This window comes from Sciurus carolinensis, chromosome 10 (genome assembly GCF_902686445.1).
Source record: "Sciurus carolinensis chromosome 10, mSciCar1.2, whole genome shotgun sequence".
In the NCBI taxonomy this organism is placed as follows: Eukaryota; Metazoa; Chordata; class Mammalia; order Rodentia; family Sciuridae; genus Sciurus; species Sciurus carolinensis.
In genome coordinates, this window is record NC_062222.1 from 23,207,726 (window position 1) to 23,235,245 (window position 27,520).

General features: G+C 38.8%; 1 protein-coding gene across 1 annotated transcript in view; it reads left to right on the plus strand.

Annotated features, from left to right (window-relative positions):
• The first annotated feature begins 1,421 nt into the window (after positions 1-1,421).
• The window catches only part of Ednra (endothelin receptor type A), a 60,919-nt gene continuing 34,820 nt past the window's right edge, over positions 1,422-27,520 (plus strand). Inside the window, exons 1-2 of the mRNA XM_047566535.1 lie at positions 1,422-2,047; positions 5,930-6,413. Of these exons, the coding sequence (XP_047422491.1) occupies positions 5,994-6,413 (420 nt within the window). The 5' untranslated portion in view covers positions 1,422-2,047; positions 5,930-5,993. The remainder of the gene's footprint in view (positions 2,048-5,929; positions 6,414-27,520) is intronic.

Sequence of the window (27,520 nt, forward strand, 5' to 3'; positions counted from 1 at the left end):
TAATTTTTTGAGAACTGCCCTACTATCTTCCATAGCTGCTGCCCATTCTACATCCCTGCCAGCAATAGACAAGAATTCTAGTTTCTCAGCATCCTTGCTAACACAGGTTATTTTCTGGTTTTGTTTTGTTTAGATAAATAACGTTCCTTATGGGATCTGCTGTTCGAAGAGGTAAAGGCTGGGGGATATGCTCTAACAAAGACTAGACAGACCAACAAGTTCATTTACACAGGTGTACACTGTCCAAGTCTGTCTGGTCACAAGGCAAGTAGAGGCTGAAATCCAGCATGTGTCACATGCCAAGTTGGGCACTGCCTCTTCTGGGAGAAGGCAGTCACTTTTTCTTCCTGGAAAAGACTGTCAGCTTGCCAAGCCATGTGCCCAAAGAGTCACCCTTTTTTAATACAAACTAAGGCCCTTACAAAAGTTATCAGTTATGCTGGTGGTTAACTCACCCTCCCAGAGAAGCTATAGATACACTAGATTAACACACAGGGTAATACCTAATCCAACAGAACTAGATGACTAGCTGACCCCTTTCAATGATGGTATTCTGTGGGTCTCTTCGATAGTTTTACAAAATGATCCCTAAATTTTTCGACACTCCTTGAACTGGCAGGCGGGTTCTTTATGATCTCACTTGGAATCTGGGATCAATGACTGCTTGACTAATAAAATTGATCAGAAGTACCATTCTGGCAGTTTCTGGGCCCAGCTCTCAAGAAATTGTCAGTTTCCACTTTCTGTCTCTTGGGACGCTTATTCTTGGATCCTAGCCACCACACTGTGAGAAAGCCCAAAACTACTTTTGTGTAGAGACACAAGGAGAAAAACCAACCCTCAACATCAAGTCAGTGAAGTGCATCCTCCAGTCCTGGTTACACAGAGCAAAACTGATGTGTCCCAGACAAGCCCCACAGATTACAGACAGATGTACCAAGTTGTTTTAAGTCACTATGTTTAAGGGTGACATTCAATGGAAATAATCAGAGCAGTCTGTGATGTGTGTCCAGAATGCCCCAACCTCACCACTCCTGGATATGTGGAAACCAGCAGTCCACCGAGGGACCCCAAGGCAGGCTTCCCTGCAGAGCCCCCAATGGCCTTTGCCCCTCATCTTGTCTTCCACCGGCTCCCACCCGGAATTTAGGGTACAGGCCCTGCCTGTGATAAAGACACTGAAACCAGCCTCTACGGGATCTGCATCCTCATCCTTTGGACTTGTTGAGGAATCCCCGATTGATTTCGCTGAGTCACAGACTCTCCTGGGCTTTCCTTCTTTGCCCTGGGCTAGAGGTAGGCAGTCTTGGGGTGTGTGGCTTCAAGGGACAAAATGCAGACAATCGCTATTGGATCTAACAATCTGCCTTCCACTTGAGCTTCTTAACTTCCTCTGAGCTGAAGGAGTTTTGCCAAGCAAAGTTCAGTAGCTCCATCCCAGATCAAAGCGCCCGCACTAACTGACCAAGGGGATGAGTTTGTCGTCGCAAGGCCTTTCATTATTCCCGTCTTGTTTGTTAAACCCAACCCTCGCTCCTCCACCCACCCCCAGCTTCACTTCAGGAAGGAAATAGTTAAAAGACTCCTGCCCTTCGGGGCCTGGAAGGGGGCGGCAGCTTAGTGCTGTGTGGTGCGGGCTGGAAGGTTGGGACGCTCTTGCGGTCCCACAGCGGAGAAGGGCTGGGAGCTTTGGCAGAAGGGGAGGACAGGCTGGAGGCGTGTTCCTTCGGAGTTTTCTTTTTCTTGCGAGTCCTTGCGCGCGCGTACACTCATCCCTCTGGTCTGGCGATCGTGGAGAGGAGTCAGGGAGGCTTCACCCTTCCCACCGGGTCATCGCCGGAGGCTGGAGGCTCGGCAAGACCTCCCCAGAAAAGCCGTGCCCCACCAGGGAAGTTTTCCGCAGCCAAGACAGCCCTGCAGCTGGGGCCGCCGGCGCGCCGCAGCCCGGGACACGGGCCACCCTCCGCGCCACCCACCCTCGCCGGCTCCGGCTTCCTCTGGCCCAGGCGCTGAGCGAACTTGGCAGCTGCGCCCGCCGAGCTCCACGGTCGGTGCAAGACTTTCCTTCTGGGGATCGGGGCTGGGGCGGGGACGTGGAGACGGCTGGGTCGCTCAGTTGGGAGGAGCAGGGAGCACACTGGCCTGGCCACCCGGCTGCTTGAGGCTGGCGCTCACCTGCCTGAGACGCCTGGTGGGGCAGGCGCCTCCTGGGAAGGTTGTGATGAATGAACGTTTGGAGTTTGGAGAACTGATCTAAAGCGTTCTGCCTCTCCAGAAGGGATTCGAAATTTTGGTAAAGGGAAGCCTAATGGTTCTCCCTGGGTGACCCTTTTCCCGCAGGCATACATGTCCTTGTCGCTTGCTCCAAAGCGTACTTGTGGCTCTGCAGCCTTCACTTACTTTCTTGTTCTCCCCATACAGCCCGGACATGCCAAGGGCACCCGTGCAAGAAACTGTTGTCTTTTGAGAAAACCCCGAGTGTAGCTAGCTCTGGAAACCTGCCTGCCCAGGTCTGGAAGTTTTGTTCTGTGCTCTCCTTTAAAAGCCACTTGTTGCCTTTCACATGCAGAAAACGAGGACTGGTTTTAGATAATTGGCCTCTGTTTACACCATCCTAATGGCTTACCCACCCAACCCCCATAGAACTGGGGTGGGGGCTTATTAAAGTCAGGCAATGTGGCTAATTTCTTACCCAGAGAGCAAAACCACAGAAAATTTCTAAAAAGTTCCCAGTTAATTTTTTCCCTACTTGTGATTGTCTAGATTCCTCACCACCACCCCTTCTGTTTTAAGCAGTCAGCTAATTCAGAAATACCTTGGCAATCATTTCATGTAAATTGCCCGCTCTAAACTTGTGCCATTTTGGTAAGGTTGGAATTTCCAAATTACTAATTACAGGTGAACTTTGATCCTGAGAGTCCCATAGGTTAAATGGCTAGTGCAATCATGAGAATTCAGTCTTCTTCTTTAATATCCTGTGCACTCTGGAAAATTCTTCAACTCCAAGTAGGAAGAATGCTGAATCTATTGACCATGTCCTTTAAATTTGAAGCTAAGATATTTAATAGAGCTGTGACTGGTTATGGCTGATGAGTCAAAGCCCAGCTTGTCTCAGAGGCATGAAAGTGAGCTACAGACCCATCCTTGGAATAGCATGCATTTGAAAGGGTTCTTTCATTTGGTTTGGCATATTTCACTCAATGACAATATGGTATCCACATGCCTTTGACAAACGTTCCTTAACTTTGCAGCTTAATGTGTGTGGAGAGCTGACAGAAATGTCATCAGAAATTATTTCTATGGTAGTGTCATTGTTGGAAGGAAGGAAGATGGTTTTAATGATAGCTGGCTCACCCCATGATAAGAACCCCCAGCCTTGGCCTTATTAACTCCTGCCATAATCAACTGACCAATCAAACTGGTGCATTAAAAACCGGTGCATTAACGTTCAAAACACCAGAGGGATCTTTGATGAGTGGCAAGGTGCTCATGATAGCCAGGTCAGTTCCTAGCTGACTCTAATGGGCAAAGAGCCATTCCATTTCTGGAAAAGGCCTTTGTCTCTCATTTCTAAGAAAACTATTACTGAATATTCCATTCCAATTGGGAAACTGGGAGGTTAGTCACTAGGCAGCAAGAGATGTTAAAGAATTTCTTTCCACTACTCTCCCTGATCCAAAGAGGAGGAGGGCTATAAGTTTTGTTCTTGATCCTGCTTTCCACTTTGGGATGGAAATGGTGGCATTTTGTAGATTACTGATATTTGGTCAGGTACTCCAGACTATAAGAGGCAGGAAAAAACTGAAAACTAATTAAACAAACTAAGCCCTGGTAAAAACTGGTAGTTACACAGCAAATCCCTAACTTTGAAAAAAAATGATATTCTTATCATCTACTGAAAGCAAGTTAAGTCTATAAACAAATTAGGAGCTATTATAGCCATTTGCTACTTCTTGGTTGTGAAACCTCAACATAGTCACTTCACTTCTTCAAGACTCAGTGTCCCTCAAGTAAAATGAGACATTGCTTCTGCCTGTCTACAGTTGTAAAGCTCAAGTCAGATAATAGGTACACATAGTTAGTATACGTATTATCTCAGGTTCCTGGGGAAAAGCAAAGTATGCAGTACTTGTAATTTGGTGTCACCTTGCATCTTCTATACAACTTGACTCTATCTTGTTTTATACCTACATTGACTAAACATAAACTTTGTAATTTCCTGTGATAACTGTCGAAATTCTCCAAAATGGCCACTAGCAACCTTTAACAAACTCTCAAAAAGGACACAATTTTTAAAACTTAGATTAGGACCTGAGTATCTCATAGATGCATACACACGCCATGATATAAATGAGGTATGGCCTTCATTTAAAGATTAATAAAAGCCCACAGGACAGGAAATGTACAAAATATTGAAAAGGGAGGGGACATTTTTATTACTTTTGATTGATTATTCTGACACCACCAACTTCCCTCATTTTCCCAAGGAATAAGAGCAAAAGTTCAACTAGTTGGGTAAAGAGGGATCACTTACTTGCTCTTTGCAAGTGACAAAAAAAAAAAAAAAAAAAAAAAAGGTATGCAGGTTTAGAGGGGAGGCAAATGGTCTGTTGAAAATACGTAAGTACCCTTCCAGTCTGTTGCTTCATCTAAACTCTGGAGATTTCCTTAAAACACTATAGGTACAAATAAAGCATGGGAATGAGAGACAGCATGGTCTAGTGGTTAAGAAACCAAACTTGGAGTTAGACTGATCTACCTTAGGATCATAGCGTTGGCACCACCGCTGTGACCAGAGGCTTGTCTTCCTAATGGAACTGTACATCTGCTTCACAGGACCACAGTATGGGTTCAGTGGCGTTGCACATAGAATATATTTGGCACAGTGACTGGCACATAATACATGTAGCTATAGAAAATGTCTTAAAGAGCATTGGGGACAGATATCCCTTAAAGAGAAATGAAATTCTGGCATTTGCTGGTAAATGGTTGGAGTTAGAGAATATAATGCTAAGTGAAATAAACCAAACCCAAAACACCAGAGGGCCTAATGTTTTCTCTGATATGCGAATGCTAAATCACAATAAAGCGGGGCATGCTGGGGAAGAATAGAGTTACTTTATATTAGGTAGACGGGAGTGAAGGGAGGGGAAGGAGTATGGGAGTATGGGGTAGGAAGGATAGTAGAGTGAAACAGACATTATTACCTTATATACATACATGACTGCATGACCAGTGTGATCCTACAATATGTACCATCAGAAAAATGAGAAATCACATTCCATTTGTATATGATCTATCAAAATGCATAAATGCATTCTACTGTCACGTACAACTAATTAGAACAAATTTTTAAAAATTAAAAAAAAGAAAATCCAACAGCCTGACCAGCCTGCAAAAGTCCATTATTCCTATTGCACTCACTGACAAACATTGCGATGATAATTTCTAAAGCATGAAACAACAAAAAAACTCCGGTTAGGAGATGTAGATTTTACACCTTAATCAAGGTTTTCAAAATGAATATTTTGTCATTCTCAATTACATCATGTTTTATTGCAATAAGATTGTTAAATGTATTGATGGCATTAACTAGAGTTCTGGGTTTAAATTCAACCTTTTTTAACACTTTAGATGGCTATCTGAGCCCCATTCTATTCCTGTGATCATTATTTACCATGTGCAACACATGACATAGCTTGGCTATGTCCAGAGATGAGATACAGTTGGAGGTGGGGAGAGGACAAAATCTTATCCTCGGGTCTTGGGGTCTTTTCTAGTTTTGTTCTGCTGTGGAATAACCTGACATAGATTTATCTAATTACCAAACATTCTGCATTTTAATTAAAGCAGTAAATAATCATTGGCTATCATCATTTTGGCAGCTGGATTTTGTCATGAAAATAATTTTTCTCCTTCCTTTTTCCAGGTAAAAAAAATATAGAGACTTGTAAAAGCCACACAATAAGACTTTTCTTCAAATTTGCATCAAGATGGAAATGTTGTGCCTCAGGGCATCCTTTTGGCTGGCACTGATCGGATGTGTAATCAGTGATAATCCTGAGAGATACAGCACAAATCTAAGCAATCTCGTGGATGACTTCACCACTTTTCGGGGGACAGAGCTCAACTTCCTAGTGACCACCCATCGACCCACGAATTTGGCCCTCCCCAGCAATGGTTCAATGCACAACTATTGCCCACAGCAGACTAAAATTACTTCAGCTTTCAAATACATTAACACTGTGATATCTTGTACTATTTTCATCGTGGGAATGGTGGGGAATGCAACTCTGCTCAGGATCATTTACCAGAACAAGTGTATGAGGAATGGCCCCAACGCACTGATAGCCAGCCTTGCCCTTGGAGACCTTATCTATGTGGTCATTGATCTCCCTATCAATGTGTTTAAGGTAGGAAGTAACGACAAACGTATTTGCAGGTTTGAACACATGCTCTGATTCCACAGTAAGAGTCTCTGACCTTTGAAATTTTTTGCTCTGTGATTTTATCGAAAGTTATTTCTGCTATCTTAAAACTCCGTGACATTTTATGATTTTATTATTTGTTATGTATTATACTTATTTTCTAATTTAAGTGTTAACAAAACAGTATCTCAGGGATGACTCTTCAAAATTATGGTGTTTCATGAACTGGATTCTCATGCCAGTACTGGACTCGATGATTAGTTGGACCATTTTGGGAAGATGACTGGTTTTTCTGAGATTCAATTTCCAGGGTGATACCTATTGGGACCCTAAAGTACTTAAAATAAATATATTTTTAGTTTTGATCACCTTTTTTAATGTGATACTGTTCAGAATCCAGATATCCATAGTAGCTTGAAATGAAAAGCACCTAGTTTATTTTTGATTATCTGGATTGATGATTGAAGCCAAAGGGTATGCTGGCTTTTCTCAGTTATCTGGGTGAACTGGAGATAATGGGGTCCCTGTGATAGCAGGTCAGGATCGACCTTGCTGAGCAGTTTTACTAACTAAAACCATTCAAAATAGGCCTTATTTTTTTCAGTTTGCATTTATTGAGTGCATACTGTGTGCCCACCTCTGAGCTAGGCAATAAGAATTTAAAGATAAATAAGAAAAGTTAGTGCTTTGGTGGTAGAAGAAGATAACTATCTACCCATGGCCAGATCATTTTGCTTTAGAGACTATTTAGCACCAAAGCAAACTAATACCAAAAGGAATTAGATTTTCCATATTTGGTATAGCTGTTGTGAGGCAAAAATTGCTACAAGAATTCAAATATACCAAAATTCAAATGAAACTGCATGATATGTGCCACTTTTGGTGAAATATCTTTATTCTAGACCCAGGGAAATCATTTTCCTGAAGCTTTTTTTTTCCCCCTCTTCTTTCTCCTTTTCCTCTTTCTCCTTTGGGTTATCCATAGAAATGAATTACTCTAGGTGGTAATATTCTGAAATATTACTTTAAACAACAAGAAGTTTTGTCACCTAAATTCCACTTAGAAAAGTAGTCTGCTGACTTCCAATAGATACACTTAAATCCTCTTGATATTACACTAGTTAATGAGAAAAATCAATAAAAGTGAAAATGACTAAAATTTTGAGCATTATGAATAAACACCTTTCAAATATATACCATACACTTGCTTGCAAAATTGAAGAATTTAGACAATAGTGAAAAAAAAATCACATACCATCTTTTTCCACAGAATAGCATGAATACATGTGCTTTCCATTTGAACTTAAAACAGGATTTTGGAACTAAACTATGATGCAAACTTGAAAATGCATAATTAATTTAAAATGTTCAGTATATGCTACAGAAATTATTTTTTCTTTCTGAAAGTTTTTAATTTTTCATTTATGAGACACGATGGGTAGGGTACTCAACCCTTGACTTTCTCATGACATCTCTAATGATAGATTTGAAAACGTTGATGAGATTATTCGTTGAAAATGGACGCTTTAGCCACAGGGTGGAATTTAAACGTTGATTGTTGCTACTTATGCACTAATCAACTAATCTAACTTTTTTCAAAACAATAATTAACCATCTCTGAATTAATGTGCTGTTCTTGACTCTGAAATACACTGCATAGATGTGACCATATGCACAGCAGTTTCTTGGCAAATCAATATCTGCAAATGCAGGGAAAGAAACCTGCTTATCTTTGGGGGGGCTATTGCCAATTACCAGGCTAAACTTCATTTCTATTCCCTGGCAACATTTGAAGCCCGATTTTCTGGAATATTTCAAATTTGGCAAAAAATCGAAATAAAGCTTTAATGTTCATATAGCAATGGGTAAAAATTCACACATCTTTATTTGAACATATGGTTCTTCCTCTTGGGAATTTAATACTTAATGTGCCTTAGACTAGTTCTAAATAATGTGAACAGTTTGACCACGGTATTTGACATCACAGGAGTACACTTTTGTAATTCCTGTTTTTCAAAAATTCATGGAATGTGAATCATTTAAACAACATTGATTTTAGAAAGTAAACCTTGTGGATTAAAAAAAATACTCTTTAGTCATCTTGGTCTTCTTCCAGAGGAAGAGAAAAGTATTATAATGCACTAAAAGAGCACCAGTATTTAGAGAATAGCTCTACCTCTTTCTGTTGTCCTCTTCCCTTAGTTGTGAGACCATAACATGTGGCTATTGCCCTGACTTCTGCCCAAGGGATTAAGAGATATCTTTCCAGGAAATGTGAGGTCAAGCCTCCATTTCTTTTCTCCACAGCTGCCCCCTGTCATTAAGATTCTGATGCTTTGGGGTCTGCCCATATCTGGCCTTTGAATTCCTCCAACCATGTCAAGTTCACTACCTGTGTTGCAGGGAAAGTAGCAGCTCTCCATCCTCCTTTACCACTGTATTTAGGTACCTATGAAAATAACGCACATACTTGGAGAAGATTCTTCTAAAAGAATAGATGCATGAGCCTTCTTTATCTTCCCCACTATTAAAAGAATTAAGTTAAAAGAGGAATAAGAAAGATGAGTTTTCAAATCACACATATTGTTGTGCTTAACATCATATCAGTTCCGTGCTCAGTCCTAAAGTGTCTCCAGGCAGAGAACGTTGTGTTGAGTCGTATCAGTCAGCGAAGTGGAAATAGACAACATGAAGATTGTGTCTCAGGGCAAGCTAGAATAGCCGAGTCAGCTTTAGTCATGTTACAACACAAAGGACGTTGGGTGATAAACTTTTTTTTTTTTTTTTTTTTTTTTAACTATATAAAGAAAAGAGATTTATTTAGCTCAGAGTTTTGGAGGTTGAAAGTCCAAGATTGGGCGTCCCATCTTTTCTGCCTCTGAGGAGTCCCCCAACCCGCTCTGTATATCAACATGTGGAGAAATGTAAAGGGAACTGCACACATGCAGAAGGGGCCTAGCAAGTGGGGTGGCCCAGCTTTATGACAATCCACTCTCTCAGGACTTCCCAAGAGCAAAAATGCTTCCCACAAGAAAAGCATTGATTCTTCATGAAAGCGCAAACTCTTCCACTAGACCCTTCCTCTTTTCTTTTTTTTTTTTTTATTTGTTCTTTTTAGAATTACATGACAGTAGAGTGTATTCTGACACATTATGCATACATGGAGAATAACTTATTCTAATTAGATCCCATTCTTGTGGTTGAACGATGTGGAGTTTCACTGGTCAAGTATTCACACACAAACATAGGAAAGTGATGTCCCATTCATTCTACTGTCTTTCCTGTTCCCATCCCCCTCCCTTCCCTTCATTCCCCTTTGACTAATCCAATGAACTTCTTCTTCCCTCTTCCCTCCTCTTTGTGTGTTAGCACCCACATAACAGAGAACATTTGGCCTTTGGGATAAACTATTCTTTATATTAACATTGTATTCCCTTTCTCTTGCTTAGAAAGAGATCGTACTGAAACCGCTTCATAGATCAGTGAGTGTGATGGAATATACAACTGAGAAGCAGTACAGCAAGTACCGGACAGCCGGGCTGTTTCTGATTTGTGATTAGTCCCTCCAGCTGGGCTAGGTTGCTCTGAATGGTCTTGTGGGTCAGAAGGGAGTAGGCGGGATCACTCCACACCTGACTTTCCAGAAGTTTCTTCATTGGTTTCCTTATCTTCAGAGTTACCTCCCCTAACCTCTCCTGAGCTCTGCTCTACTTAGTCAGTTGACACTGCTTCCTCAAAAAGGCCCAGGAGCTCCTGGTCCCCACTGCCTCCCATGCTGAACAGTCAAGGCCCTCCACACGCCTGCCAGGCTCTCCCCACTTGATGTCAGTTCCTGACGTGCATGCTGGGCTCTTGTTGGAATACCATCACTACCCCTTCAGAACATTCCTTCCCTAGATAACATTCTGAGAGGCTACATGTACTTACAGATTGCTGCTGCCAGGCATTTCAGACCTTCCACTGAAAAAGGAGTTAGGTCTGCAGCTGTATATGTGGTATCCAGAAGAAATAAACAGAAACAAAGAGAATCCCTCTGGCCCCTACTTACACACACCCACACACCCACACACCCACTCACACACACAACCTGGTTACAAAAGAAAATCCAACATCCGAGAAAGTAAATTGTAAAGCAGAGGAACCAAATGAATACCAGTTATCTTCTTCATTTCCAAACAAAGGCCTTGCAAGTGGTAATGCTGATGGTTAGTTATTCAAAAGAACAGATAATATCCCTAATTGCAAAAGAAAACTGACAGAAATGGGAGGGAGGGAGGAAAAGAGCTAGCAGACTTTCATATACCCACACTTACAGTCTGAACTGGAGATGGATTTGATTTGTCAGGAAATTGCTTTGTCTAATGTCCTAAAATCTCAAGAAATGCAAAACCTTGGCCAAGTGAATTCATCTATACAAGAAATATTTACATTTGTTAGAATGGCAAGATAAATTAAAACATTGTCTCTGTATTTGGAGATCCAAAGTAATACCCAATTAGGAAATGGCAGTATTGATTAGAAACACTGAATTTAGGGGCTGAGCTTGTGGCTCAATTGTGGAGTGCTTGCCTAGCATGTGTGAGGCACTGGGCTCGATTCTCAGCACAGTCTATAAATATATAAAAATAAAGATCCATCAACAACTTAAAAAAAAAAGAAATACAGAATCCTTGTTCATAAGGAGATGAGTCATAATTTATAAGAGAGGTTTGTGTGTGTCCAAGGCTTGGCCCATGCAATTTCAGGATAACAGCTCACCTCCATATTTGTACAGAAATTCCCATAAACCACTCTACCTGTCTCTTAAGCAGGAATAAGAATAGGATAAAATATGAGATAAACAGGGTTAAAAGAATGAGCAGGATGGGCCTGGGAAGAAGCATGAGTTGAGACAATGGCTTGCCAGAGGAACTTCCGGAATGCTCTAGAAAATAGTGTAGGTAAGTCATGTCTCCACTTAACCTACTGCAAAGAGCCGTGAGACCCATCAGGGCAAGATCCAGGATCACTGACTGCTGATTACTAATTCTGTCCCACTCTAAGCAGCCACCTCTTCTTGAGGACAACGATAAAAAAACAAACAATTTCAATTTGTGGATGAAGTTATTAGGAATGTTTTGTAATGAAAAGTCGAGACTCCCAATATGTTTCTCTGGCAGAGGATCTGAGCAGTGTGCAAACCAGAGGCATTCATGCACACTTTTCTCAATAGTGACACAGCCTTTGATATCCTGTGCCACAGGAATCTATCTTTAGGGGCATCCGTACAAAGTTGTTTCTTGACACATGGAATCCCCAAGGCAATTTGTATCTCAGAAATCAATTGCCGTGACGTATTAACTGGATGCCTCAAACACAGATGTTGAAGAATGCTCGTTGTTGTGATTTAATTTGATTAGAACCTTTATTATAAAATTTCTAATCAGTGTTCTCTTCAAGACTTAAATTAGCATGATAATGATGATGATGATGATGATGTTGTTGACAGTGATGATGGGTCAAAGGGATTCACTTACAGACAAGGCAGAAGACGAGCCCTGTGGTCTTCATGTACTATTTTCCAAGTTAATCAAATTGCCCACTAAATTCCACATGTGATAAGCATATTATTTGCCTTTTACTGAATCATCAAGCAATGGAAAACACATCTTTCTCAGGCACTCCAGTTGTAGGGCTAGGATGATAAAATTAACCATAGAAACAGCATTCCCTGGATTCTAAGAGAGAAAACGTGTCCCTTGATTGAGATCCCTGTCCCTTGTGGGTGCACTGTATTCCTGATAGACATTTCCCTTCAGGTAATTCTGACTCTGCCTCCTCCCCAGCACCTGTCTTCCCAAGGTGGACACCTCCAGCTAACCTGGCCATCCAAGGGTGACACCAAGATGATCCTTCCACCTCAAATCACTTTCCTGTGCTACACACACACACACACACATACTGGCAGCTTATTGCTCTTTATTCTTCTGATCTCCGTCACAGCATCTCTTTGCTTTGCCTGGCAAGTATCCACAATCCATCCTGGGTTACTTCCTCCCCGATGCTCCCAGGACGCCTCTCACAACCCTATGAGAGTAAGGAACGCATGCTCTGTTGCTCTTGCCCACTGCTCTGCTTGTCTGCAAGGTTCTTGAGGCAAGCAGCTATCATTCCCCTTTATCGTTGTTTCTCCTGTGCCCAACTTAAAAAATGGTTGATGACAAGGAAGAAAAGAGAAAGCACACTATAGTCGCCGCTACTAGAATGCTTTCCCCCCCTGCAGTTCCAGACCTAAAAGCAGGCTTGCTTATTAAATTTATTGAACTTTTACTTTTTTTTCCCCCTTGTAAATCAGAATGTCTTGGGGTTTATTAATCTGAGAAACTTACAAAGAGCAGAGCAGCACATAGCAGCAGGATGACTTCCCCCCTTCCCCTTGTCCCTGGAGGACAAGAGATCTTTTCCTAAGGTTTGGGCCTTGTGCTTTTAAATGATTTCCTCTCTCCTTGGGGATACATTACCCGTTTAAGAGTCTCTTCCCAAGATTTCTGGGCAATATTCATTCTTTAAGCATAGTTGTAATTGTGGTTTCAATTGATACAGTAAACCTGCAAGTGATTTGAAATATAAGGAACAGTTGTAACACAAAAGATTCTATTTGCACTTTAGAGAATAGAAAGTAGGTTGATTTTTCTGGCATTGCCAAGACATAGGCCCATTGCAAAAATCCATTATGCTAACTAGTTTATTTAACAATAAATGTTCATATAAAATGACAGAGTGATAAATTTATTAGGCAATTTTCTGTTTGTTATGAGGAAGTTGCTGTCTGGAAATACTTCAGAACCCTGTCCAGCTCTACCTCCCCTTCTGACTTTTCGTTTCCTGTGTCTGGGAACCTCGTTGCTTGCTCTCATGGTCATGTTAAGTAATTATTCTCATGTGAGGCTACTCTGCTACCCTCAGCATTTGGCTCTCAGCACAGTTATTCCCGTTTCATGTGATGGGGGATGGGAACCCTCCATAGCTGCAAGATTGTTCCCAGAGCACAGGAGAGAGAGATGGGGCCAGGTCCTGTCTGTATCAGTAAAGCGTCCAGATGTGAACAGATTGATAGCCGGTGATTCCTCCATCAAAGAGTTCAACTCGCTGGAAGAGTTCACCATATTCCAAATTGAACATGGACTAAAGATGCAGAAAAGTTTTGGGTTTGAGAAAAGAATTTTCACATGATCCTCATTATGTGTGTATGTGGTGTGTGTTTGCATGTGTACGTGCGTGTATGTATCTGCATGTGGAAATGTCATGATTCCAACATTCTGATCAATAAAAATAGATGTTCTGGCTATTTTATTCTCAAATATTTCTACAGTGTAATCTTAAGAGTTGTTTAATTATTATATAAAGTGTACATGGTTGGAATAGAGTGTGCAAAATAAGACAAATGGAGAAATCGAGTGTAGTGTCTGAAGTTGATGTTAAGACTAGAGTGGTTAAATAGGAATGTTCTAAGAAATTCCATCAAAATAAGTCTGATATGTTGCCGAAAATTCTACAACTGCCTTCTGGAGCTGCCACATTCTCTTGGGAATTAGAATTATTACTTTCTATAGCTTCAATCAATTTTTTTTTTTTTTAGCTAGGTCTAGTTGTAAAAACTGCTTTAAGCTAAAAAGTTAATGGTTGAGGTTAAAGTCCATGGCAAAACTGAAAGCGTAATTCAGGGTTCATTTTTGATAGCCCTATGTTTACAATGGAGCATCAAAAATAATATAAACCCACATGCTCTGAAGTGTTAATTTAAATTTGGAAGACTTGAGACTCCAAATGTTCTTAGACTCATGAACCCCAAATCACATGTGCCCTCAGAAAGCCTTCTTGATATTATTCGCACAAATATTTGTGCAAGTTTAGATGTCATCTTTCAGAATGTAAACACCTTGAAGAGTTTCTTTGACATTCTAACATTTCAAGCCACTTACTTGGAAACTAATACCAATACTGGAAGCAAGTCAGATCATTCTGCTCATGATACTGGCCCTAAGCCTGGAATTTCTATTATTTTAAATCAAATTTATATGACCAGGCAACAAAGATGGCAAATAATTAGTCATCTGGTTACTCGGTTACATTAGGTTTTTCCTTACATTTTCTTCATTTATTCATCCAATAAAGACCTGGGGAAATAGCAGTGAATACAGCAGATAAACACCCTTCCTTTCCCTCACGGAGCTTACATTCAAGTAGAAGAGTAAGACAAAAGGAAGATAAATGAGTAAGCAAATATATAATGTGTGAGATAAGTGCTAAGGAGAAAAGTGGAGAGGGAAGGACAATAAACAGAAGGTATATATTAATCTCCCTCTCACCTATCTAAGGTGCGAGCATTCCAGTTAAAGAAAACAGCAAGTGCAAAGGCCCTGAGGCAGGAGTGTGCCTAGAGTGTTGAAGGAACAGCAAGGACAAGGCCACAGGGATGTGAGGGTTGGGCAAGAGTGAGGGTGAGGCACATCACATGGAGCCTCCTATCAGGGTTACTATTTAATTTATTATCCAAACCAGAACTCTTTTGAAATATAAAGAGATACTATAAATAATCACATCTTTGCAACAGGCATAAACTGAGACTTTCATGAATAAAGTAGGAAAAATGAACATTCTACCTATAAACCTATATATCTTTAAAACCTTGATTTTTGTCTCTGAATGAGATAGAAATTTGGCTTGGGAAGGTTTTTTTAAAATGGGTGATATGATCTAATTTATTTTTTTTTTAATCATTTCTTTTTTTAACCTTTATTTTATTTATTTATTTATTTATATGTGGTGCTGAGGATCAAACCCAGGGCCTCACCCATGCTAGACAAGTGCTCTACCACTGAGCCACAACCCCAGCCCCTAATTTACTTTTTAATAAGAACATTCTAGCTATTATGTCAAGAAACATTTCCTAAATTAATGAAGGAAAAATATGCCACCTTAGAAGATGTTTTGTCTAGCAGTATTTAGCATGAGAATAATATTACCTAAAACTTAGTGTTTGCTGTATGCCAGCTTCTCTCATGTGATCCTGTTGCATGCATTTTTAAATGAAGAAATGGAAGCACAGAATTCTTAAGTCATTTTCTCAAAATCACACAGTGCACAGAAACAGCATGGGATTCAGTCTGATGGCAGAGGCTATGCTATTAACTCAGCTGCCACACCGCTTTCTCTGCCATATACCTCAAAAGACAAACTTTACCAAATGTCTCCTAGTGCAGAAAGGTATTTTTGAAGACTGTTCAAAGATGAAAAGCATTCCCCTTTCCCTTCTCCACTAAATCCAACAACTGTTTCCTTTTTTTCCTGCAGGGTTGGGGATCAAACCTGGGGCTTCACACATGCTAGGGAAGTGCCCACCAGGAATCTACACCCCAGCCACCCCCCACCCGCAAATGCTTTTTTATAGTTCCTTGTGTAGAAAAGAAGTAACATTCTAATGGACAAGGTGTATAATGCAGATATTTCACTCCAAAATAGCATCTATGTTGTACATCTGCATTGTGCCTCAGAACATCTGGCAAACAGGATTTTTTTTTACCCTGTACTTGTCATTAGTGACATTGAATGACAGAAGAACCCAAAATAAAATGCATATAAATAAACTGAGAAGAAAGATTGGGTTCTTGATGAACTGGTTGCCTAGACACATGACCTTAGAGCGATACCTTTTGCCAAACTGATGCCTCGTTCATTTATCACCTCAGACTGGGCAGTGTGTCTTTGGGCATAATACAGAAAAATGAATGTCTGTGGCCAGATGAGCGAAGGAGAGAGTCAGGGATAAGATATATACTCCCCAAAGCACGCCCCCAGTGAGCCTCTTCCTCCAGCTGTGCCACACCTTGCCTGCATTTACCACCCAGTAACTCCCTTCAGTTATTAATCCATCAAATGGATCAGTCTATTGATTAGGCTGCCGCTGACGTAATCTAATCATTTCACCTCCTGCATTAACACAGGAGCTCTCTGGGTACATCCCATGTTGTCCAGGCCATAATGCTATCCTAACTCCCAAGGCACCCACTTTCCTGACTTCCAACAGCATGAATTGGTTTGTCTACTTTGGCATTTCATGTATGTGATATCATACAACTCATATTATTTTTGTCTGGCTTCTTATGTTTGTGAGAGTGTTAAGTCAGCTTTCTTGCGGCTGTGACTAAATGATCTGACCAGCACAATTATAGAGGAGGAAAGGTTTATTTGAGGGCTCACGGTTTCAGAGGTCTTAGTGCATAGAAGGCTGGCTCCATTCCTCGGAGCTTGAGGTGAGGCAGAACATCATGGCAGGAGAGTGTGGCAGAGGGAAGCAGATTGCATCACCAGGAAGCAGAGAGAGACTCCACTCTCCAGATACAAAATATATACCCCATGGTCACACCCCAATTCCCACCTCCTTCAGCCACACCCCACCACTTCAGTTCATCCTATCAGGGATTAATTCACTGATTGAGTTCAGACTCTTAAAACCCAATCATTTCTCCTCTGAACCTTCCTGCATTGTCTCACATGGGAGCTTTTGGGAGACACCTCACATCCAAACCATAACAGAGAGTCATCCCTATTGTTGTTCTTGGTTGTAGTTCATCCACTCACATGATTGCGTAGCACATCAGAGTGTGAATCCATTCTTGTAGGTGAGCATTTAAATAGTTTCCAGTTTTGAACTATCTGTGGACCTTCTTGTATACATTTCTTGTGCACCTATATATGCATTTGTTTCATATAAAGCTATATTCTAAATATATACTTATCAAAATTACTTATCACAGGCCATTTATAATTTAATTAATAGTTTTAAAGAACTATACGAGGACATGGTACAGAATTAGGAACTAGGCAAAGATTCCTAGACAGAATTCTAATTCTAAATATTTAAAGACTTGTGATGTATGAACTTTGTCCATTATAATAATTGTTTTCCTTTCAAGAAAAAAACAGCATCTGTCTCCATGTAGATAATTACTAAATCAACTCACATATTGACTAAGCATCTACAGAAAACACAGAGAAATATAGGATAGTCATGCCTTCAAGTTACTCCTATTCTTTGAGGATACAAACACATATTCAACAAAGTAGCCTGAATCCAAGAGGCATTTTATACTGTTACTTTGTTGAAATTTTTGAGACCACAGAACACATAAAAATATTATTTTAATGTGAAACACCTATAAACATTTTATTTAAAAATAGAAAAACTGTCATCTCTCCTTCTCCCAGAGTAATATATCCAGCTAAAACAAAATCAATCAAATTGATCTTAAGAGATACAGAAATAAAATTAGGTCTCCACATTTTCCATTACTGTTATAATAAATGGTTATTTTAAAACTTTAAGATTCACTATGAAACACAGTTAAGAAGTACTGATTACAGATAATAAATGTTCTAAGAGTTAAAGATGGATTGATGAGGTTTTGCAGAGAATCATTCTATTACTTTTGTGAAATGGCACATCCTGGTTTTGCTGGTTGGTGAATAAAACTTCCAGGTTTAGTTGAAATCTGGTTACTACATTATAGTAACTCTAGACTGGTAGAGTGAGGAAGGTTGGTGATAGAAACTTACAATCTTATAAACGTGAAGACAGATCTAAAAGAAACATTCTTCTTAACATCACCAGAAAAAAAAAAATTGCATTGCAGTATCCCAAAAAAGAAGTTTCATTTATCAAAACCACTGGCCACCTATTAAATGGAATTGTCACTGGCTTTTACAATATTATGAACAAAGTTCAAACTTAGGTGAGCATCAAAACTTTTCCTGTTTTTTTATTCTGTGAAAATTCACAAGCCACAAGGTAACATTTTCATTGGTTTTATGGAGTGACGTCAGAGTTGCTTCCAGCTGCCACATGCGATTGGCAGAAGAAGGAAACCCAGGAGGAACAGCTCTACTCATCAGTGATCTTTCCAGGTCCCAATTTGCAATTGCAGAGTGGTTACCACTTCTGCTTTCTTGTCTGATTCTCCTACTCAAGGGCTGGCACACTATAGCCAAGGAGTCCATCTGCCCCATTGCCTGTTTTTTAAATAAAGTTTTATTGGAACACAGTCATACCCATGGCTTACATATTTTCTGTGTTGATTTTTGTGAGTAGTTTCAATAGATGCCAGTTAGCTGCAAATACTGTCTGACCATTTACAGAAAAAAATTGTCAACTCCTGTGACATCTCAGCAACCTCCCTGCCCTTACCTTTCATCCTTGCTTCTCATATACCTCCATTTTGTCCCATAGAGAGAGAGACAAAGCTCAAGCTCTGAACTTCAAAAATTTGAATAAGGCCTCATAACCTTTGATATTTTTAAGTGGTTCATGCTCCAACCTCAAAACTAATTAGGCATACTTCTAAGACATCGAAATATATTTCCTTTATAAAAATGGTTTATTGCTAATCTTGAATCAATCACTTGCTCTCTCAATTGTCTTCCTAAGAAAAGATAAATAGGGCCCATCTCATGGAGTTCCACTATGCCTGACACAAGATAGGCCTATTCCTGAAGTGACGATTCACATCAATCACAACAAAGTCCGTGGTCTCTTTTTCTTCCCCATTTGTTAGTGAACATCAGAACTTTGGTCTCAGTAGAGGGGTAAACAACCAGGTATTCTTGAAGCCCATGGACAAATCACCCATTTCCTGATCCAAAATTGAACAAGTTCTGAATACTTTGTCAGGTGCTGAGAGATGTTCATTACATCAACTTTCAAGTAATTAAGAGCAGCATTAAATCAGGTGGCCAGATTTTGGTGTAGACACTCTAGTTTCCATTAAAAAAAAAAAGAAAAGAAATAAATAAAAAGGGAGAAGGTGAAGAAAACTTTTTCATTTATTTTAGGGAAATTTTATACCAAAAAATAATTACTCTCTAAAGATCTTAAAGGATTAAAAAAAAAAAAAGAACTTCATACACTTGAAATTTTTCATTCAAAAAATTGCTATACTTCATAGTTCTTTGGATGGACCAATTAATTATACGTGACTGTCATAAATAAAAAAATAGCAAATTTTCTTCCCTCTATGCTACAAAGGCCAGGGACGATTTCTTTCAGAAGAGAAGGAAGGCCATGTGACAAAGGGAAAGGTGGAGGGTAATAAATACCCTATGTATTCCTTGTGGGGAGGGAAAATGGGAGCTACATGGGATGAAGGGAAGAAAGCAGAGTTGGGTATGGAACTCTGCCTGGGGATTCGCTGTGTGACTCAGCCAGCACACAGAAGACATCTCCCACGGATCTCAATGCTGTGGGGCAAACTTAAGTACAGACTGATCACCACTGAGAAGTCCAAGTTTGAAAGTCTTTATCAGTCAGCTGGCTGACTGTCTCACACAGTGCCCCAAAAATGACTATTGGGAGAACAGCCCTGATCATAGGGTTGCAGGGGTTTTTATACCATTCAGTCAGTACATCAATCACAAGTGACTGTTGCTATGATTCTAAACTACAAATTAACATCATGAGATCTAAAATCATAAGCAGAAGGGGAAGTGGGTCAAAATGACCTTAGTTGGGTACAAGTTAAAGAATGGTTACTAACATCTAGACAATCACTGTTGACATCACTGTTGACATGGTACATTGTTTAGGAAAAATAGGAATTAAAAAGAGAACAATTTTTCATTATACAAGAATTGCCATTTGGTGTTGCCAAACATGTCATGCTAAGTAACTGTTGATGGGTACAGAGGTGGGGTGTTCCCACGGGAGAAGTATTTCCTAGATAACATGGAGTCTCAGGGTAAAATGGAGTCTGTTTAGTTATTGCCCATAGAGCCTGGCCTGTAACATTTCCATGGAGTCAAATATATCCACCTGTCATATTAAGGAGGGAGCACAGATTCTCAGGCTGTGAGGAGTCAACGTCTACAGTTCCAGTCATGTGAGAGGAGACTGAAGAACCAGATCATTGGACTATTTGTCATTTTATAATAGCCTTCATTCAAAATCAGCCTTGCAGGCTGGTGTAGCAGAGACAGCCTCTCGGTTGCTACATGAGAGGTCTCTTCTCCTGTGGTTTTGAAATTCTTCACTTGTTTGCAATAACTCTAATGAACGCTCAGCAAGTGATAAACATTTAGTTTCTTCATGGAAATGGCCCAGAAGAGAAAGCTGGTACCAGAACTAAAGATGTCTTAGAAAGTTATTTCCTAGCCAGAAATTTTGAATTCATGAATGAGTGGAGAAGTGCCTTCAGGCTCAATGCTTGTCATCTGTCACTTTTTAGGTTCTGTGATCCTTGGTACATCCTCACATCCTGTTCAGATTACCTATATGCCACTAAAGGCATTCCTTTGCAGAGACAGCTCCTAAACTAGCATTGGGTACACTCCCACACACTGATGTCTTTGGCATTGGACAAATAAGAAAAATCCTAATTTTTTTATTTTCTGACTAGAGAATACATTCACATGGGACAACAACAAAAATAAATACATGAAGAATAAAGTATATATTGAGAAGACTTCCTCCTATACCAATCCCTGACCACCCAATTTCCCAACCCCACCCACCACAGGCAATCACTTTTATGAGATTGTTTTGTATCTTTCCAAAGTTTCTTCATGTTAATATAAGAAAGTCCAAATATGTATTATTATTCTGTCCCCTACTTCTTATACAATATTCTGCATCTTACTTTTTTAATTTGTCATTATGTTTCAGAGATCTTTATCAAAATATAATAATATTTTAGCATCTCAATATGGGAGAGTATCATAACTTATATAATCATTTGTCCCAATTTTATAGGCAAGGCTACAGTTATAAACATATACATGTCATATTTATATGTATGAATATAGCTATATGAGAAATTTCTACACACAGGATTCCTACATCAAAGGTTAAGTGTACTACTTTGATAAATATTGCCAGATTGCCCCCAAAATAATTGCTTGTATTACCACCAGCACTGTACAAAAATTTCAGTTTCCCCACCATCTAAACATATTTTGAGTTTATGTATTTTTCTTTCCTTTGAAATATCTCTAAGTATAAAATATCTAGGAAAAAGTGGGGTTTTTTTTCCCTATACACCAAGATTACTTATAAAAATGGTGGGAAAATGGAAACCAATTTTGGAAAATATATTGGGTCACTGAGTCAAATGCCCAATGATAAATTAATGTGTCATTTACTTTCGCAGAAGTATACATTTTTACTCATAATGAAGAAAATAATAATTTGAGAAAATATAATAGAAAATTAAATAACAATTTCCTATTCTGAGGCAATTGCTAATGTACATTCTAAGTCAGTGAATTCTATATACTCAATTGTTTCAGAATTCATTCACCTGAAAATTGACAAAAACGTGAATCCTAAATATTAGAATATTGATAATAATTAGAAAAATGGTTTCCAATGAATTTATGGAAACTTTTTCCTGTGTATTATATATCACAAAAATACTCAAAATGGAATGAAATTATTTTCATCTTCAACCCGAAAGGATTTTTTGGTGTTTCAGGTTGAAATGAAGGTGAGCCTGTTCCTCAAAGCTAGAGAATTATGCTTCTTCCAAAAACTAAATTATGTACTGTAGCAGGTGAACTCCCATCAAGTTCATCAAGTTTCCCCCCTCCCATTTTTTTTTAATACATGATTTGTAATGAAAAACTCAACAGCTAATGTACAAACTCAGCCAGACCCTTTCCCCTGGTCTGTGGGAAGATGGAAGCCCTGAATGACAACTTGTGGTAACAACAGAGGATTGATATCACAGGATACACCTCCTAACATTGTTAGAAATACCTGGGATGACAGAACAGCAGGTATCCCTTCAAAAATATGCATTTAGTCTCGTAGTTGAACACTATATTTTTAAAAATTGTCATGGTGCAATTTTTCACTTTTTAGTGTACAGTTTTATTTGTGAATATCACTTGAAGTTGACACAAAAATTAAGTTTTATGGACTCCAGGGAGAGAGTGGGTCCTCTCAGAGAGGAGAGGGACAGCATATCTCTCCTGCACTCAAGTTTTATTGGGAATCCCAGAGAAGTTTCCAGAGAGTCCCACTCAGGTCCACCTCTTATCTTTAGACTGACAGCGGGATGACATCAGATTTTCAAGTCCCTACTGTCATGGTAACTCTAGGTCCCTTTGGCCTATTCTGACTGGTCCTAATTGGATTCTTTTGTTGTTGTTGTTGTTGTTGTTGTTGTTTTTCTAATTAGTTAAACATGACAGTAGAATGCATTTAGACACATTGTACACAAATGGAACACAACTTCTTCTTCTTCTGGCTGAACATGGTGCTGAGTCACACTTGTAGTGTAATCATACATGTACATAGGGTAATAATGTCCGTCTCATTCCTCCGTCTTTCTTATCCCCACACCCCTGCCCCTCACCTCACTTCCCTCTGCACAATCAAAAGTTCCTTCATTCTTCCCCACCCATCCACCCTTCAATATGAATTAGAATCTGCTTATCAGAGAAAACATTCACCCTTTGGTTTTGGGTGGTTGGCTTATTTCACTTAGCATGATATTCTCCAGCTCCTTCCATTTACCCGCAAATGCCATAATTTCATTCTTCTTTAATGCTGAGTAATATTCTATTTGTATATGTACCACATTTTCTTTATCCATTCATCTGTTCAAGGGCACCTAGGTTGGTTCCATAGTTTAGCTATTGTGAATTGAGCTGCTATAAACATTGATATGGCTATGTCACTGTAGTATGACGATTTTAAGTCCTTTGGGTATAAATCTTACTTCTAATAAAGCTTCAGAGCACAGTGTCCAAATAGGAACATTTGAATGTGACTGTTAACAAGTTATAAATACCCCACCAGCAATGTATGAGTGTACATTTTACCCCACATCCTCGCCAACACCTATTGTTGCTTGTAGTCTTGGTAATTGCCATTCTGACTAGAGCGAGATGAAATCTTAGTTTTGATTTGCATTTCTCTAATTGCTAGAGATGATGAACATTTTTTCATGTTTGTTTTCATTCATTGTTTTTCATATTTTTTCATGTGTTTGTTCATGTTTCATACATTTGTATTTCTTCTGTGAAGTATCTGTTCAGTTCCTTCACCCATTATTGATCGGATTATTTGTTTTATTGGTGTTAAGTTTTTTGAGTTCTTCATATATCCTAGAGATTGATGCTCTATCTGAGGTGTAGGTGGCAAAGATTTTCTCCAGTCTGTAGGCTCTCTCTTCATATTATTGTTTCCTTTGCTGACTTTTTTAGTTTGAATCCATCCCATTTATTGATTCTTGATTTTCCTTCTTTCACTTTAGGAGTCTTGTTAAGGAAGTCAGGTCCTGAGTTGACATGATGAAGATTTGGACCTACTTTTTCTTCTATTAAGTACAGGGTCTCAATTCTAGTGCCTAAGTCTTTAATCCACTTTGAGTTGATTTTTGTGCAGAGTGAGAGATAGAAGTTTCATTTCATTTTGCTACATATGGATTTACAGTTTTTCCAGCACCGTTTGTGGAATAGGCTATCTTTTCTCCAACGTATGTTTTTGGCTCCTTTGTCCAGTATGAGATAACCATATTTATGTGGGTTTGTCTCTGTGTCTTCTATTCTGCACCCTTGGTCTACATCTATATTTTGGTGTCAATACCATGCCATTTTTGTTACTACTGCTCTGTAGTATATTTTAAGGTCTGGTATTGTGATACCTCCTGTTTCACTCTTCTTGCTAAAAGGATTGCTTTGGCTATTCTGGGTCTCTTATTTTTACAAGTGAATTTCATGATTGCTTTTTCTATTTGTATGAAGAATGTCATTGGGATTTTAGTAGGAATTGCTTTAAATCTGTATAACAGTTTTGGTAGTATGGCCATTTTGACTGTATTAATTCTGCCTATCCACGAGTATCTTTCCATATTCTAAGGTCATCTTCAATTTCTTTCTTTAGCATTCTGTAGTTTTCATTGTAGAGGTCTTTCACCTCTTTTGTTAGGTTGATTCCCAAGGGTTTGTTGTTGTTGTTGTTGTTGTTGTTGTTGTTGTTGTTTTGGTTTTTTTGAGGCTATTGTGAATGGTTTCATTTTCCTCATTTCTCTTGCAGTGGATTCATCACTGTTGTATAGAAATGCATTTGATTTACCTAGTTCTACAAGACCTTCAAAGAATTAACACCAGTACTCCTCAAGTTATTCCATGAAATAGAAAAGGAGGGAACCCTTCCAAACTCATTCTATGATGCTAGTATTACCCTGATACCAAAACCAGACAAAGACACATCAAGGAAAGAAAACTTAGACCAAAATTCCTGATGAACATAGATACAAAAATTCTCAATAAAATTCTAGCAAATCACATATGAAACACTAAAAAGATAGTGCACCATGATCAAGTGGGGTTCATTCCAGGAATGCAAGGTTGGTTCAACATACAAAAATCAATAAACATAATTCATTCCATCAATAATCTTAAAGATAAGACTCATATGATCATCTCGATAGATGCCGAAAAAGCATTTGACAAAATATAGCACCTCTTCTTGTTCAAAACAAAACTAGGGATAGTAGGAACATACCTCAACATTGTAAAATTTATCTACGCAAAACACAAGACCAACATAATTCTAAATGGAGAAAAAAATGAAAGACATGCCCCCTAAACACTGGAACAAGACAGGGATACCCTCTTTCCCTGCTTCTGTTCAAGAGTCCTTGAAACTCTAGCCAGAGCAATCAGACAGATGAAAGAAATTAAAGGGATACAAATAGAAAAAGAAAAACTCAAACTATCACTATTTGCCTACAATATGACTCTATATTTAAAAGATCAAAACAATTCCACCAGAAAACTTCTAGAATTAATAAATGAGTTCAGCAAAGTAGCAGGATATAAAGTCAATACTCATAAATCAAATGCATTTTTATATATTAGTGATGAATACTAATTGGATTCTTAACCATAAATTCTTACAGATTTTTATGGTTAGGCAGAATTATCCTTATCTCCCTGAGTTTTGGGATCTGGTCTATGAAAAGGGTCACAAAATCTCCCTTTTCAGCATAACTTGGACTCCTCTTATTATTTTAGGCCTGAATTTCTCCTGCAGATAATTGGTAGTTTGCTGAGGAATGTAACATAACCTGTCCATATAAACCAGGCAGGGCTGCAGGTAAATTGCTTCTTAGGAAAGAAAGCATATGAATGTCAGCACAATGGGCCCATTTTATACCTTAATATAAATGAGTATTGAACTAGATCAATATTTCTTATCTCAGGACCCCTATTAATAATTATTAAGGACTCCAAAACTGTTGTTTATGTGTGTTACATCTATTGATATCATATTACAGGTTAAAATGATAATTGTATAGAATATGTATGTATTAATTCACATAGTAAAAGAAACCCATTAAATATCAGCATAAATATCTTAATAAAAACTTGTATTTTCTAAACAAAATTTTAATAAGAATAGCATGCTATCGGTGAAACTGTCTTGATTCATGCTAAGGCACCAGCAGTTCTACTCTCCATTACTTTTTGTTTTGTTTGCTTTGTTTTGTTTTATGGAGTCAGATCAGAATGATTGACAACATCTTTTTCTGTAACAGATTAACTGAGGTACGATCTATAGATCATAATTATACACACTGTAAATCTGCAACTCAATGATGTATAGTAAATTTATAGTTATACAACCATCACCTGCAATTCAATTTTAGAACACTTTAATTACCTAAAAGAAAGATCCCTCATTCTTGATTACAGTTAATCCCCACTCCTATGTTCAGCCTCCAGCAATAATCTGTTTTTATACATTTAACTTTTCCATACATTTCATGGTAATAAAATCATCTTCTGTGTGGTCTTCTGCATCTGATTTTGCTTATCATAATATTCTTAAGGTTCATCCATGTTATAGCATGTATCCATAGCCCATTTTTTATTGCTGCATATTATTCTGCTGTGTGAATATACTACATTTTGTTTACCCTTTTACTATTCAATAAATATTTGGGTAATTTCTAGGATTTTTTTTTTTGCTATTATGAATGATGCTGCAATGAGCATTCATGTATGAGTCTTGTGTGGACATATGTTACATTTTGCATGTGAGGTGTCCCCCAAAAGCTCATGTGTGACACAATGCAAGAAGTTTCAGAGGAGAAATGATTAGGTTGTAAAGTGTCTTAACCCAATCAGTAAATTAATTCTCTGATAGGGATTAACTGAGTGGTAACTGAAGTGGCAGGGTGTGGCTGTAGGAGGTGGGAATTGGGGCATGGCTTTGGGGTATATATTTGTATCTGTGGCTGATGGAAGTCTCTGTCTGCTTCCTGATCACCATGTGAGCTGCTTCCCTCTGCCTCTCGCTACCACCATGACATTAAGCCTCACCTCAAACCCCAAGGAATGGAGCTGGCCTTCTATGGACTAAGACCTCCAAAACTTTGAGCCCTCAAATAAAATTTTTGTCCTCTATAGTTGTTCTGGTAGGGTCCTTTAGTCACAGCAGTGAAAAAGCTGACTAAAACATATGTATTAAACATTAAGACTAGAAGTAAAACTAGGTTAAAATCTATTACACTTAACTAGTACAACCTAGATTTATCTTATTTCCAAATGATCATAAATAAGACATAAAATAATATTAATTCTCAAAACTTTTTAAAGAAGTTTTACTGTTACATAACAGACCCTTGATCAGAAACTTAAAGCAGCCAGTTAACTGATATTTTTTCCTGTGTTTCATATAGAGTCCTTACTGCATTTACAATGCAATGCATTTTTTTAACTGGGCAAATTTACTATATACTTCAGGTTTTTCTTTGAGAGTATTAAAATACTGGTTGTATATTCAAAGCAAATAGTACTTTGACTTCAATAGGTGAAACACCACAATTTCTGACATGCATAATTCTTTTTTTTTTTTACTTTTTTTTTTTTATTGTAAACAAATGGGATACAAGTTGTTTCTCTGTGCATGGAGTCAAGGCATACCATTTGTGTAATCATAAATTTACATAGGGTAATGTTGTTTGATTCATTCTGTTATTTATTTTTCCTTCCCCCCCACCCCTCCCACCCCTCTTTTCTCTCTATTCAGTCCTTCCTTCCTCCATTCT